Source organism: Scyliorhinus torazame, chromosome 8 (genome assembly GCF_047496885.1).
Source record: "Scyliorhinus torazame isolate Kashiwa2021f chromosome 8, sScyTor2.1, whole genome shotgun sequence".
NCBI classification, from domain to species: domain Eukaryota; kingdom Metazoa; phylum Chordata; class Chondrichthyes; order Carcharhiniformes; family Scyliorhinidae; genus Scyliorhinus; species Scyliorhinus torazame.
The window spans coordinates 192,106,392-192,123,408 of NC_092714.1; the positions used below are offsets into that span (position 1 = coordinate 192,106,392).

At 45.4% G+C, this 17,017-nt stretch overlaps 1 protein-coding gene across 1 annotated transcript in view; it reads left to right on the top strand.

The window, feature by feature from the left end:
* Positions 1-17,017, top strand: part of LOC140428900 (protein-glutamine gamma-glutamyltransferase 2-like) — a 126,141-nt gene that overhangs the window by 38,603 nt on the left and 70,521 nt on the right. Inside the window, exons 3-4 of the mRNA XM_072515548.1 lie at positions 8,278-8,520; positions 9,952-10,070. Coding sequence (XP_072371649.1) covers positions 8,278-8,520; positions 9,952-10,070 — 362 coding nt within the window. The remainder of the gene's footprint in view (positions 1-8,277; positions 8,521-9,951; positions 10,071-17,017) is intronic.

Here is a 17,017-nt window from a genome sequence, read left to right on the forward strand (position 1 = left end):
GCCTTGACAGAAATCTTTGCATCCTCGCTGTCTTCAGGGGATGTCCCGGAGGACTGGAGAATAGCCAATGTTGTTCCTCTGTTTAAGAAGGGTAGCAAGGATAATCCCGGGAACTACAGGCCGGTGAGCCTTACTTCAGTGGTAGGGAAATTACTGGAGAGAATTCTTCGAGACAGGATCTACTCCCATTTGGAAGCAAATGGACGTATTAGTGAGAGGCAGCACGGTTTTGTGAAGGGGAGGTCGTGTCTCACTAACTTGATAGAGTTTTTCGAGGAGGTCACTAAGATGATTGATGCAGGTAGGGCAGTAGATGTTGTCTATATGGACTTCAGTAAGGCCTTTGACAAGGTCCCTCATGGTAGACTAGAACAGAAGGTGAAGTCACACGGGATCAGGGGTGAACTGGCAAGGTGGATACAGAACTGGCTAGGCCATAGAAGGCAGAGGGTAGCAATGGAGGGATGCTTTTCTAATTGGAGGGCTGTGACCAGTGGTGTTCCACAGGGATCAGTGTTGGGACCTTTGCTGTTTGTAGTATATATAATTGATTTGGAGGAAAATGTAACTGGTCTGATTAGTAAGTTTGCAGACGACACAAAGGTTGGTGGAATTGCGGATAGCGATGAGGACTGTCTGAGGATACAGCAGTATTTAGATTGTCTGGAGACTTGGGCGGAGAGATGGCAGATGGAGTTTAATCCGGACAAATGTGAGGTAATGCATTTTGGAAGGTCTAATGCAGTTAGGGAATATACAGTGAATGGTAGAACCCTCAAGAGTATTGAAAGTCAAAGAGATCTAGGAGTACAGGTCCACAGGTCATTGAAAGGGGCAACACAGGTTGAGAAGGTAGTCAAGAAGGCATACGGCATGCTTGCCTTCATTGGCGGGGGCATTGAGTATAAGAATTGGCAAGTCATGTTGCAGTTGTATAGAACCTTAGTTAGGCCACACTTGGAGTATAGTGTTCAATTCTGGTCGCCACACTACCAGAAGGATGTGGAGGCTTTAGAGAGGGTGCAGAAGAGATTTACCAGAATGTTGCCTGGTATGGAGGGCATAAGCTATGAGGAGCGATTGAATAAACTCGGTTTGTTCTCACTGGAACGAAGGAGGTTGAGGGGCGACCTGATAGAGGTATACAAAATTATGAGGGGCATAGACAGAGTGGATAGTCAGAGGCTTTTCCCCAGGGTAGAGGGGTCAATTACTAGGGGGCATAGGTTTAAGGTGAGAGGGGCAAGGTTTAGAGTAGATGTACGAGGCAAGTTTTTTACGCAGAGGGTAGTGGGTGCCTGGAACTCGCTACCGGAGGAGGTAGTGGAAGCAGGGACGATAGGGACATTTAAGGGGCATCTTGACAAATATATGAATAGGATGGGAATAGAAGGATACGGACCCAGGAAGTGTAGAAGATTGTAGTTTAGTCGGGCAGTATGGTCGGCACGGGCTTGGAGGGCCGAAGGGCCTGTTCCTGTGCTGTACATTTCTTTGTTCTTTGTTCTTTGACAGCTTAAATTGATTTAAGGAAAAATTGGTGAGTGATGTGGTGATCTGTATATCGGTGTATATTAAGCAAGGGCTCAATGTAGATGCAGCACAACTGAGCAATCACTAGAGGGAGCACGGGAGGTATAAAAACACACAAACAGGAAGTCAGGACACTTCACAGGAACGGGAGCTGGTAGCAAGACACAGACAGGCGGCTCAGATGTAACTTAAAGTTAAGCATTGAAGAGAAAACAAACTCCCAATAAAGCATCTACTTCAACTTCAAGACTACGAGTGTTATTAAAACACAAGGAACAACACAAGTGAGAAATCAGAAATTACATTATTGGATTAAGTGTCAAATTTTAGGGAATGATTAAATAGAGCAGGTGAATTGGCTAGACAACATTTAAAAGTTGCACAACATGTAATGAAATGGGTAGCGGACAAGAATTCCTAAGTTCGTAGTTTTGCCATAGAATCATAGAAGTTTACAGCATGGAAACAGGCCCTTCGGCCCAACCAGTCCATGCCCCCCAGTTTTTACCATTAAGCTAGTCCCAGTTGCCCGCACTTGGCCCATAACCCTCTCTACCCATCTTACCCATGTAACTATCTAAATGCTTTTTAAAAGACACAATTGTACCCGCCTCTACTACTACCTCTGGCAGCACATTTCAGACACTCACTCCCCTCTGAGTGAAGGAATTGCCCCTCTGGGCCCTTCTGAATCTCTCCTCTCTCACCTTAAACCTATGCCCTCTAGTTTTAGACTCCCCTACCTTTGGGAAAAGATGTTGACTATCTACCTTATCTATGCCCCTCATTATTTTATAGACCTCTATAAGATCACCCCTAAGCCTCCTACGCTCCAGGGAAAAAAGTCCCAGTCTATCCAGCCTCTCCTTATAACTCAAACCATCAAGTCCCGGTAACATCCTAGTAAATCTTTTCTGCACTCTTTCTAGTTTAATAATATCCTTTCTATAATAGGGTGACCAGAACTGCACACAGTATTCCAAGTGTGGCCGTACCAATGTCTTGTACAACTTCAACAAGACGTCCCAACTCCAGTGGAGATAAAGTTTTAGTATTGGTACCAGTGGTAGGTGAACCTTTAAAAGCTAGGTTTTATGGACCTATCAGATTGAAAGGAAATTAAGTGAGGTGAATTATGTGGTTAAAAACACCAGATAGAAGGAAGACTCACCGAGTGTGTCATGTGAATATGCTTAAAAGGTACTTTGAAAGGGATGGAGAGAAAAAGGAGGTTTTAATGATTCTAACACAAAGTGACAAACCAAATCCAGATGACTGTGAATTTGACATACCTCAAATTAAATTGGAAAACGAGGATGTTCTTAAAAATTGGGATAACTTGTTGAGTTACCTTCCAGAGGAAAAACAAACTGACCTGAAAGAGTTATTGACATCACATGGGCAAGTTTGTGGAGATAAATTGGGAACTACTAAAATGGCTACACAGGGTGTAGATGTGGGAAAGGCTGTCCAATCAAACAACATCCATATAGACTTAACCCTTTAAAATAGGCACAGGTTAACAAAGAGATTGAGAGTCTGCTTAGAAATGGCATAATTGAAGTGGGTTGCAGCCAATGGAGCTCACCCATCGTGATGGTATCTACACCAGACGGTACCCAACGGTTGTGTGTGGACTATAGAAAGGTTAATGCAGTTACAAGAACAAACTCTTATCCTATCCCAATTTTGGAGGATTGCATTGAGAAAGTGGGACAATCATCTTTTATTTCCAAACTGGATTTACTTAAAGGTTACTGGCAGGTACCTTTATCCGAAAGGGCGAAGGAGATTTCAGCTTTTGTGACTCTAGATGGTATATACCAATTATATACCAATACCTTGAAAAACGCCCCAGCCACATGTCAACGGTTATCTAACAAAGTTGTTTCTGGATTACCCATTTGTGCGGTATACATCGACGATCTGGTAATTTTCAGCCAGACATGGAAAGAAAATTTAAAACATCTGATGGAGTTATTTGATCGACTTCAGGAGGCGGGTTTGGTGATAAACCTAGCCAAAAGTGAATTTGGAAAAGCCCACGTCACTTTCCTTGGCCATACAAATGGACAGGGTCGAGTGGTCACATGGGATGTGAAGACAACAGATATTGAGGAGTTTCCAATACCCTGAAGACAACGGGAAATAATGCGATTTCTTGGCATGAGTGGATTTGATCGAACATTTGTGAAACCATTTTATAGCGTGGTTGCTCCACTGATGGACTTGCTGAGGAAACGTCAAAAATTTCAATGGACAGCGGAGTTTCAACAGGCATTTGACAGCCTGAAAGCTGTGATAACCAATGCTTACGTGTTCGAGAATTACAAGGGACTCTGTGATCAGATTGAACTAAAGTATCTGACTTTAAAGAGAAATGCCAAGGCGTAGAGAAATGGATGGATCGTGCAGAGACCTTCTTGTTCAAAGAGACTGTCAATCGAGAAGGATTCCAGTTGGAGGAAGAAGAAATAAAAATGGACTATATTATTATACCTGTTTGCGTGTGTTTTTTTGAAACGAGAAAGTATATTTACTGTGTGCATTTCTTAAAGGATAGTGAAAAGGTGAAAACTTTTGGCTTCTGGCTGTTGTTTGGGAAGTTATTAAGGAATAATTAGTGTTGTATTCTCTGGGGGTTGTATTTGAATTGATGGTTGCTAAGATGTTCACTATATGTTTTAGAAAGGTTAACTTGCGTTCATAGTATAAACATTGTTTTGCTTTAAAAAATACTTTTCCATTTCTGCTGTACCACACCTGTAGAGTGGGCCAATTGCTCCCCATACCACAATCTATTAAAAGTTTGTGGGTCAGGTGACCTCCATGATGCACTTTGGGGTTCTATAAACCCTGGCCCCTAACAACAGCTGCAACTGTTCCCAATTTTTATACTCAATGCCCTGGCCAATGAAGGCAAGCATGCCGTACGTCTTCTTGACTACCTTCTCCACTTGTGTTGCCCCTTTCAGTGACCTGTGGACCTGTTCACCTACCTGTATTAGACCTTCCAAAATGCATTACCTCACATTTGTCCAGATTAAACTCCATCTGCCATCTCTCCGCCCAAGTCTTCAAACAATCTAAATCCTGCTGTATCCTCTGACAGTCCTTATCACTATCCACAATTCCACCAACCTTTGTGTCGTCTGCAAACTTATTAATCAGACCAGTTACATTTTACTCCAAATCATTTATATATACCACAAACAGCAAAGTTCCCAGCACTGAATCCTGCAGAACACCACTAGTCACAGCCCTCCACTCAGAAAAGCACCCTTCCATTGATATTCTCTGCTTTTTATGACCTAGCCAGTTCTGTATCTATCTTGCCAGCTCACCTCTGGTCTCGTGTGACTTCACCTTTTGTACCAGTCTGCCATGAAGGACCTTGTCAAAAGCCTTACTGAAGTCCATATAGACAACATCCACTGCCCTATCTGCATCAATCATCTTTGTGACCTCCTCGAAAAACTCTAACAAGTTAGTGAGTCACGACCTCCCCTTCACAAAACTGTGCTGCCTCTCGCTAATACGTCCACTTGCTTCCAAATGGGAGTAGATCCTGTCTCGAAGAATTCTCTCCAGTAATTTCCCTACCACTGACATAAGGCTCACCAGCCTGTAGTTCTCTGGATTAACTTGCTACCCTTCTTAAACAAACAAACAACATTGGCTGTTCTCCAGTCCTCCTGGACATCACCTGAAGACAGTGAGGATCCAAAGATTTCTATCAAGGCCTCAGCAATTTCTTCTTTCGCCTCCCACATTATTCTGGGGTAGATCCCATCAGACCCTGGGGACCTATCCATCTTAATATTTTTCAAGACGCCCAACACCATCTTTTTGGGATCTCAAGTTGACCCAGGCTATCTACACACCCTTCTCCAGACTCAACATTGACCAATTCCTTCTCCTTGGTTAATACTAATGCAAAGTATTAATTTAGTACCTTGCCCATTTCCTCTGGCTCCACACATAGATTCGCTCCTGTGTCCTTCAGTGGCCAATCCTTTTCCTGGCTACCCTCTTGCTTTTTATGTACACATAAAAATCCTTGGGATTTTCCTTAACCCTATTTGCCAATGTCTTTTCGTGACCCCTTTAATCCCTCCTGACTCCTTGCTTAAGTTCCTTCCTACTTTCCTTATATTCCACACAGGCTTCGCCTGTTCCCAGCGTTCTAGCCTGACAAATGCCTCCTTTTTCTTTTTGACGAGGTCTACAATATCTCTCGTTATCCAAGGTTCCCGAAATTTGCCACATTTCTCCTTCCTCACAGGAACATGTCGGTCCTGAATTCCTTTCAACTGCCATTTGAATGCCTCCCACATGTCAAATGTTGATTTACCCTCAAACAACTGCCCCCAATCTAGGTTCTTCAGTTCCCGCCTAATATTGTTATAATTAGCCTTCCCCCAATTTAGCACATTTACCCTAGGACCACTCTTATCCTTGTCCACCAGCACTTTAAAACTTATTGAATTGTGGTCACTGTTCCCGAAATGCTCCTCTACTGAAACTTCTACCACCTGGCCGGGCTCATTCCCCAATACCAGGTCCAGTACAGCTCCTTCCCACGTTGGACTTTCAACATATTGGCCGGGATTCTTCACCCCACCGCGCCACATTTCTGCCCCGACCGGCCGGCGGGACTCTCCGTTTCGCCAGCCGGTCAATGGGGTTTCCCATTGTGGGGCAGCCCCACGCCGCCGGTAAACCTCAGGGCACTGGCATAACGGAGAATCCCGCCGGCAGAGAATCCCGGCCACTGTTTTAAGAAGCCCTCCTGGATACTCCTTACAAACTCTTCCCCGTCCAAGCCCCTCGCATTAAGTGAGTCCCAGTCAATACTGGGGAAGTTAAAGTGTCCCATCACAACAACCCTGTTGCTTTTACTCCTTTCTAAAATCTGGCCACCTATCTGTTCCTCTATCTCCCGCTGGCTGTTGCGAGGCCTGTAGTAAACCCCCAACATTGTGACTGCACCCTTCTTATTCCTAATCTCGACCCATAAAGCCTTGCTGCCCTCTGAGGCGTCCTCCGCAGTACAGCAATGATATTCTCCCTAACCAGTAGCGAAACTCCGCCACCACTTTTACATCCCCCTCTATCCCGCCTGAAACATTTAAAGCCTGGAATGTTTATCTGCCAATCCTGTCCTTCCCTCAACCAGGTCTATGCAATGGCACCAACATCATAGTTCCAAGTACTAATCCAAGCTCTAAGTTCATCGGCCTTACCTGTTATACTTCTTGTATTAAAACATATGCACTTCAGGCCACCAGTCCCGCTGTTTTCAGCAACATCTCCCTGTCTGCTCTTCCTCAGAGCCATACTGGCCCTATTTCCTATTATGTTTAACAAATAAATGTACATATATGTTTGTGGGGGGAGGAGGGGGAAACTAAGGTGGTATATATTTGGGTGTCGGGGAAACAATTACAGTAGTTATGTCCAATGCAGAGAGGGCAATACGAGAATGGATCTGATGTTGGTGTTGTTGCTTGTTTCTCCTGGTCGGCTTTCACTGCCGTTGGTCCCCTTTCAGAAAATAATCGTGGATAGTCATATCCGGCCATCTTTATCCTAGGTTCAGCCATTTTTGTATATTTTTCTTCTCACTCACTCCTTGTTTTGGTCTGGAAAAGTTGTATCTTTCAACCCTTCACATTTGTACAGCAACCATCCTCTTCTACCAGTGTTAGCCTCTGGCTGCTGCTGTGTAAAGATTCAAGAGTTCTACTCCTTTTCACAAACACCTTTATTTTTCCTTGAACATACTCTGTACAAAACTCCATCAACACATCACATCCCTCAAAGGCCACCTGAAGCCTCTTTACATATCAGTGTCAATTATTGGATACTTAACATAAATGAGACATCTAATTGGAATGTCTCTTAACCCATTCCTCATGCTGCTTTGTAGCATTCTCCAAAGTGTGTTGTTTTGTACATAATTTTGTACATAATTCAGAAATGCTGCCATTTATTTCAATTAAATGTACCATTTTCAGTTCTGATCAGTTTTGTTTCTTTGCTACTGATGTCACAGCAGCTATTTAGCTTATGTTTATCTGCCTGGTGATCTACTACATCCACCTGAGAGAGCAAAGAAAATCTTAATTCTCAGTCAGAGTGCTAATGGGTGCGATTTTACAAAAATGGAACAATACCCCATAGCAAGCTCATTTAGCTGCGTGCCTCCTGGTGCTCACAGCGATGAGAAACACATGGTATAAACGGATTCTCGAGTTAGATAAAGGGCTTCAGCGGGGAACGTGTGGCAGAGTGTGCACATGGCCCCGCTTTGTGCACCGAGGAGCTCCGCTCGCTGGAACTCCTCAGTATCTCCGAGGCATCTGACGTGACCCCCTCGAAGCCGCAATGCCTTCCACCACCCCCAACCCTGCACCCCCCAACACCCACGCAGGCACTCCGGCCTGATCGGCAGCACACAAAAAATGCCAGATGAATGGGAAAGAAAATCCAAAGGAATGGGGGGAATAATAACTGTTGTTGGATGGGAAAAATAGAAGCCAGATTTATTTACAATTGTTGGACAATAATTTATTTGCGAGGCAATAGTTTTCTTTAATAAAAGCTGACATTTATTAGTTGGTGAGAGAGAATGTTTCAATCTTTTTGAGCAGTTACATAATAAGCACTCAGTAATATCTTTTGTGCTAAGAGTCTAATTCATTTTCTGAATTCAATAAAATTCTGCCTTTTTCCTTTCAGGTCCGGCACCTTCAGAAAAATCTGGAACTAAAGTCCAATTTCCGCTGTCAACTTCATTCGATGAAGCCAAATGGAATGCTTCTGTCATAAACAGTGATGGGAAACAACTCTCCCTGTCCATATGCTCACCTGCCAATGCCAAGATTGGTCTCCATGCTTTGAAACTGCTGTGCACAGCACAAGGTCAATCTACATTGCTTGCTCTCGGAACATTCATCTTGCTCTTCAATCCATGGTGCCCAGGTATAATACTTTTTAAATGGATTCCATCATTAAATCTGTGTGATAACATAACAGCCCGGAAGATATGGGCAACAAATGTGGCCTTGCCTACTTCCTGAGATCAAATAAAAAAACTATAAATTCACATGTGTCAAATTATAATGGGGGCAAGTATCACAGTTAAATATTTTTGTTTAAACAGTTTTGAACAATTAAATTATTAATCATTAGTCCTTTCAGAGTTTATTTATGATGTTTATTGAAGTTAATAATGGAAATATATCCTGGGTTGGTATGAAATACATCTAGAATCAACAGTGCTATGCCCCTAATATAGTGTTAAATTCCACCCACTCTACCTCAGAAGCATACTTCAGATGCAATCTAAGAACCGGGATCCCTACTGTTATATTACTCTTTGTGGTAATATGTTCTTACTCTTTGCCTCGTGATTCAGAATGGTCTGATGGCTTGATGATGAAGAAACCACCAATCTCTAACTTGAAGCAAAACTGATTTAGTGAATAACGATTAAATTAAATAGAGTTTGCACACTCTACAGAGCAATAACTATTAATAAAGTAAGACTGAGTCTGTTAAACAGTAATCTATAATTAAGTATTAACTAATGATGTCCTCGTGCTATCTCTATTTAATCTAAACTAGTCCTTGAGCTGTGATCAATCTCTCTCCTCTGCTAACACAACCCAAGAATCCCTGAACTCTGAAACTTATACTGGAAACTGGTGGTTCCCTCTAGTGTTTGAATTACATTGAAATGTAATAATTAACCCTTCACTGGTATACCTATATACATATCATTACACCTACTATACATCCTTCTCACAAGATCAAACGTTCTCCAAATCTCTTTAATTTGAGGTTCTCGATTTGAGTAGAATTATGAACCGGTTTGAATTAAGGACTGGACCTGCGTCAAGTTTGCTTCAGATTATTACACACAGTAACTTCACAACCAACATTCTAATTTACCTCCTACCAGTCTCTACTGAGGCAAAATTGAGAGAAAGGGCAAAGTTTAAAACCCCTCTCAGAGCCAAGCTCTAAGGTATCTTCCATCAGTGTGAGGGTGTTTGATTAGCATCAGTAGGTGCTGTGATTAAGTTAAGTTACGTCAGTAGTGTTGGCAGTTGTTATAATGTTGTTAGCTGTTGTTGTTACCTTGCCAACTGCTTGGCAATATTGTACATGCAAATCTTCCAGGTCAGTTTCGCCAGGGCATCCCTCACAGGATTGATTCACATGTACTATTTATAATGGATATTTGAGATATATTGAATGAGATTGACTGCGATACAGTACGATTATTGACAGCTCAAAAAAGTGTCTCAGCTTTCTATCTGTTTCACATTGTAACCTAAAGACACAAATTACAATAACGGTGGATATTGTAAGATCACTAATCGCTTTGAGATGTTTTTAAAATTTCAGGTGATGCCGTCTTCTTGGACAATGAGAATCAACGCGGGGAATATGTACTCAATGATCAGGGCTTGATCTATCAGGGTTCGAACAAATCCATTCGCCACATAGCTTGGAATTATGGGCAGGTACTGAAGATTCTAAACTTATTTTGTCAGTGGAACAAAAAAACTAACAATTAAGCGCGAGGAATGGGCAGAAAAAATGTAATAATTTATCAATTTTGTTGTTGCTGTGTACTTCCTTTACCCTCGCTATATATTCTGAGCAACATACTGCTGATAAGGTCAAGAGGAGATTCGTTAGAGGCGTTTAAAATCATGAGGGCTTTTAGAGTGAACAAGTGACACTATTTGCAATGAAGTGTCAGTAACCAGAGGGCACAAATTGAAGATTATGTACTGTTTTGGAATGGACTGTCCAAAGAGTGGTGGAATCAGATTCAATAACTTTTAAAAGGGAAATGAATATATACTTGATGAAGCGAACATTTCAACTATGAGGAAAGAGCAAGGGAGTGTAACTAATTGGATAGTTGAATGGCCTCCTTGCATTTTGCAATTACATGATACTTTGATTATTTTCTAAAAAAAAAATCATTCATGGGATGTGTGCTTTGCTGGCAGCATTTACTGCCCTGAGGGCATTTAAGTGTCACCCACATTTCTCTGGATCTGGAGTCACACGTAGGCCAGACCAGGTAAAGACAACGGGCTGGATTTTCCCAAAATGGGACTATGTCCCCACACTCGCGTGAAATGCTGGGCCGGGATTCTCCCCTCACCAGTGGGATGGCGGGTTCCGGCGTAATGGAGTGGCGGGAACCACTTCGACGTCGGGCCGCCCCAAAGGTGCGGAAGTCTCCGCACCTTTAGGGGCCAAGCCCTCACCTTGAGAGGCTAGGCCCGCGCCGGAGTGATTTCTGCTCTGCCGGCTGGTGGGCAAGGCCTTCGCCGGGCGACGCATGCGCGGGAGTGTCAGCGGCTGCTGACGTCATCCCTGCGCATGCGCAGGGGAGGGGGTCTCTTCCGCCTCCGCCATAATGAAGACCATGGCGAAGGCGGAAGAAAAAGAGTGCCATCACGGCACAGGCCCGCCCGCGGATCGGTGGGCCCCGATCGCGGGCCAGGCAGCCGTGTGGGCACCCCCCGGGGCCAGATCGCCCCGCGCCCCCCCCCCCAGGACACCGGAGCCCGCCCGCGCCGCCTTGTCCCGTCATTCAAAAGGTGATTTAATCCATGGTGGAGGGAGAGGGTTGACAGCGGCGTGACTTCGACCCATCGCGGGCTGGAGAATCGCCGGGGGTGGGCCGCTGACCGGCGGGGTGTGATTCCCGCCCCCACCGAATCTCTTGTGGCGGAGAATTCGGGACAGGGCGGGGGCGGGATTCACGCCAGCCCCCGGCGATTCTCCGACCCGGTGGCGGGGGGGGTCGGAGAATCGCACCCCTGGTGTTTCACTCTGGAGTTACCTCAAACAAAAATAAATTAATTCACTCACCTTCAGGGGCTAGCATGGACTTGGAGTGATTCATGCAGCATTAGCTGCGGATACATGCCCCCGCCCTTCCGGTTTCGAGTCTACTCATACGCATGGCGCCGGCCTCCAGCGGCCGCGCAGAGCGCCATGGCGACTCAGACTACGGAGGCAGCTCCGGAATATAGGACCCCTGATCGGCCACGTGTCCTTGCATCCAACCCGCCCGACCTGTTCCCCGGCCGCCCATAAGGCCCCCCCCAGTGTTTGAACCCCCGGCCCTCCCCCCCCCCCCTCAATGGCGGCCGCAGACTGACTCTGCAGCCACCACGCGAGCTTCCCGAACGGCGATAGGTGGTTAGAACCACGCCATCGGGAACTTGGCCGGTTGGGAGCGGAGCATCGCTGGGCGGGCCTCTGGCAATGGCCCCTCAGCCACGCGAGTACTCCGCGTTCACGCTGATTCTCGGATCCCGGAGAATTGCTTGGCCCGATTTCAGCGTGAAATTGGATTCTCCGTCCCCGCGCCAAACGCGATTTTGGCACGGGGTGCCGAGAATAGAGCCCAACAGATTTACTTCCCTAAAGGGCATTAGTGAACTAGGTTGGTTTTTAACGACAATGGTTTCATGATCGTTATTAGACTTTAATTCCTGATTCTTTTTATCGGGTTCAAATTTCACTGGCAGCCATTGTGGGATTCAAACCCTGGGACCCGAGAGAATTACCGTGTCTCTTGATTACTAGTCCAGTGACAATTCCACTATGCCACTGCCTCCCTCTGTGTTAATGTTTACTAGTGACTCCTCATAAATCATGTACAATGAACAAAGAACAAAGAACAAAGAAATGTACAGCACAGGAACAGGCCCTTCGGCCCTCCAAGCCCGTGACGACCATGCTGCCCGACTAAACTACAATCTTCTACACTTCCTGGGTCCGTATCCCTCTATTCCCATCCTATTCATGTATTTGTCAAGATGCCCCTTAAATGTCACTATCGTCCCTGCTTCCACCACCTCCTCCGGTAGCAAGTTCCAGGCACCCACTACCCTCTGCGTAAAAAACTTGCCTCGTACATCTACTCTAAACCTTGTCCCTCTCACCTTAAACCTATGCCCCCTAGTAATTGACCCCTCTACCCTGGGGAAAAGCCTCTGACTATCCACTCTGTCTGTGCCCCTCATAATTTTGTATACCTGTATCAGGTCTCCCCTCAACCTCCTTCGTTCCAGTGAGAACAAACCGAGTTTATTCAACCGCTCCTCATAGCTAATGCCCTCCATACCAGGCAACATTCTGGTAAATCTCTTCTGCACCCTCTCTAAAGCCTCCACATCCTTCTGGTAGTGTGGCGACCAGAATTGAACACTATACTCCAAGTGTGGCCTAACTAAGGTTCTATACAGCTGCAACATGACTTGCCAATTCTTATACTCAATGCCCCGGCCAATGAAGGCAAGCATGCCGTATGCCTTCTTGACTACCTTCTCCACCTGTGTTGCCCCTTTCAATGACCTGTGGACCTGTACTCCTGGATCTCTTTGACTTTCAATACTCTTGAGGGTTCTACCATTCACTGTATATTCCCTATCTGCATTAGACCTTCCAAAATGCATTACCTCACATTTGTCCGGATTAAACTCCATCTGCCATCTCTCCGCCCAAGTCTCCAAACAATCTAAATCCTGCTGTATCCTCCGACAGTTCTCATCGCTATCCGCAATTCCACCAACCTTTGTGTCGTCTGCAAACTTACTAATCAGACCAGTTACATTTTCCTCCAAATCATTTATATATACTACAAAGAGCAAAGGTCCCAGCACTGATCCCTGTGGAACACCACTGGTCACAGCCCTCCAATTAGAAAAGCATCCTTCCATTGCTACTCTCTGCCTTCTATGGCCTAGCCAGTTCTGTATCCACCTTGCCAGCTCACCCCTGATCCCGTGTAACTTCACCTTTTGTACTAGTCTACCATGAGGGACCTTGTCAAAGGCCTTACTGAAGTCCATATAGACAACATCCACTGCCCTACCTGCATCAATCATCTTAGTGACCTCCTCGAAAAACTCTATCAAGTTAGTGAGACACGACCTCCCCTTCACAAAACTGTGCTGCCTCTCACTAATACGTCCATTTGCTTCCAAATGGGAGTAGATCCTGTCTCGAAGAATTCTCTCCAGTAATTTCCCTACCACTGAAGTAAGGCTCACCGGCCTGTAGTTCACGGGATTATCCTTGCTACCCTTCTTAAACAGAGGAACAATATTGGCTATTCTCCAGTCCTCCGGGACATCCCCTGAAGACAGCGAGGATCCAAAGATTTCTGTCAAGGCCTCAGCAATTTCCTCTCCAGCCTCCTTCAGTATTCTGGGGTAGATCCCATCAGGCCCTGGGGACTTATCTACCTTAATATTTTTTAAGACACCCAACACCTCGTCTTTTTGGATCTCAATGTGACCCAGGCTATCTACACACCCTTCTCCAGACTCAACATCTACCAATTTCTTCTCTTTGGTGAATACTGATGCAAAGTATTCATTTAGTACCTCGCCCATTTCCTCTGGCTCCACACATAGATTCCCTTGCCTATCCTTCAGTGGGCCAACTCTTTCCCTGGCAACCCTCTTGCTTTTTATGTACGTGTAAAAAGCCTTGGGATTTTCCTTAACCCTATTTGCCAATGACATTTCGTGACCCCTTCTTGCCCTCCTGACTCCTTGCTTAAGTTCCTTCCTACTTTCCTTATATTCCACGCAGGCTTCGTCTGTTCCCAGCCTTTTAGCCCTGACAAATGCCTCCTTTTTCTTTTTGACGAGGTCTACAATATCTCTCGTCAACCAAGGTTCCCGAAAATTGCCTTATTTATCCTTCTTCCTCACAGGAAAATGCCGGTCCTGAATTCCTTTCAACTGCCACTTGAAAGCCTCCCACATGTCAGATGTTGATTTGCCCTCAAACATCCGCCCCCAATCTATGTTCTTCCGTTCCCGCCTAATATTGTTATAATTAGCCTTCCCCCAATTTAGCACATTCATCCTAGGACCACTCTTATCCTTGTCCACCAGTACTTTAAAACTTACTGAATTGTGGTCACTGTTACCGAAATGCTCCTCTACTTAAACATCTACCACCTGGCCGGGCTCATTCCCCAATACCAGGTCCAGTACCGCCCCTTCCCTAGTTGGACTGTCTACATATTGTTTTAAGAAGCCCTCCTGGATGCTCCTTACAAACTCCGCCCCATCTAAGCCCCTGGCACTAAGTGAGTCCCAGTCAATATTGGGGAAGTTGAAGTCTCCCATCACCACAACCCTGTTGTTTTTACTCTTTTCCAAAATCTGTCTACCTATCTGCTCCTCTATCTCCCGCTGGCTGTTGGGAGGCCTGTAGTAAACCCCCAACATTGTGACTGCACCCTTCTTATTCCTGATCTCTACCCATATAGCCTCACTGCCCTCTGAGGTGTCCTCCCGCAGTACAGCTGTGATATTCTCCCAAACCAGTAGCGCAACTCCGCCTCCCCTTTTACATCCCCCTCTATCCCGCCTGAAACATCTAAATCCTGGAACGTTTAGCTGCCAATCCTGCCCTTCCCTCAACCAGGTCTCTGTAATGGCAACAACATCATAGTTCCAAGTACTAATCCAAGCTCTAAGTTCATCTGCCTTACCCGTAATACTTGTTGCATTAAAACATATGCACTTCAGGCCACCAGACCCGCTGTGTTCAGCAACTTCTCCCTGTCTGCTCTGCCTCAGAGCCACACTGTCCCTATTCCCTAGTCCTCCCTCAATGCTCTCACCTTCTGACCTATTGCTCCCGTGCCCACCCCCCTGCCATACTAGTTTAAACCCTCCCGTGTGACACTAGCAAACCTCGCGGCCAGGATATTTATGCCTCTCCGGTTTAGATGCAACCCGTCCTTCTTATACAGGTCACACCTGCCCCAGAAGAGCTCCCAGTGGTCCAGATAATGGAAACCCTCCCTCCTACACCAGCTGTTTAGCCACGTGTTTAGCTGCTCTATATTCCTATTTCTAGCCTCACTGGCACATGGCACAGGGAGTAATCCCGAGATTACAACCCTCGAGGTTCTGTCTTTTAACTTTCTGCCTAGCTCCCTGAACTCCTGCTGCAGGACCTCATGCCCCTTCCTGCCTATGTCGTTAGTACCAATATGTACAACGACCTCTGCCTGTTTGCCCTCCCCCTTCAGGATACCCTCTACCCGTTTGGAGACATCCTGGACCCTGGCACCAGGGAGGCAACATACCATCCTGGAGTCTCTTTCACGTCCACAGAAGTGCCTATCTGTGCCCCTGACTATAGAGTCCCCGATTACTATTACTCTTCTGCGCTTTGACCCTCCCTTCTGAACATCAAAGCCAGCCGTGGTGCCACTGCTCTGGCTGCTGCTGTTTTCCCCTGATAGGCTATCCCCCCCGACAGTATCCAAAGGGGTATATCTGTTCAAGAGGGGGACAACCACAGGGGATTCCTGCACTGACTGCCTGCCCTTTCTGGTGGTCACCCATTTCTCTGCCTGCACCTTGGGTGTGACCACATTTACATAACTGCGATCTATGACGCTTTCCGCCACCTGCATGCTCCTAAGTGCATCCAATTGCTGCTCCAACCGAACCATGCGGTCTGTGAGGAGCTCCAGTTGGGTGCACTTTCTGCAGATGAAGCCATCCGGGACGCTGGAAGCCTCCCAGACCTGCCACATCTCACAGTCAGAGCACTGCACCCCTCTAACTGACATTGCGTCAATCAATTAAAATTTAAATTTAAAAAAAATTGTTTTTTTAAAAAAATTTCAAAGTTACTGTTAACTATCTGTTTCCTAGCACTAGATTTCTAATAGAAATGCGAAAGCTAAATATAGTACTCTCCGATCTCTGGCTTAGATATCCCTCTAAATTATAATTAAGTAATTATGTTTAATTAGTTACCAATGCTTAATTTTTTAATTTAGTGTAGAATCCCAACCAGCCACTCAGGCCACAGCTTTTCTGTGATGTCACTTCAGTTTCCCCCTGACACACACACAATTTGAAAAAGGTACAAAAGTAAAAATGAGTAAAAATCACTTACTTACCTTCTTAGTGTTAATAATAAAATATGGTACTTACCTCACACCAATGGGTTTTATTATTAGGTTAGAGGAGGAGGGCGGGTGGGAGACACGACACGTGTAGTGTCTCGGGTTTCCTCTCCACCAGAATTTATTGGTAAGGTTCTTCCCAGAAGTCCGCGGGTCAAACTTCCTGTTCCCGCCTTAAATACTAAAATTTAAAAAAAAAACATAAAGGAGGGAATGAAAACGGGGCCAGGTAAGTGTTTTTAAAGGAGAGACTTACCTCCCAGCAATCACTTCCGCACTGCCCCTGCTGAAATTGACTAACCAGCTCTTCTCCCGCTGAAATCGACTGGCCTGCCCCTGCAAAGACAAGTGTTTTTAAAGGAGAGACTTACCTCCCAGCAATCACTTCCTAGCTAATACCCTTTGACTTACCGAGACTACTTCCCTAAGTCTTGGTGAAGTCCTGCATTGTTGACTTTAACCGTAACGTATTTGAAAGAAGATGCA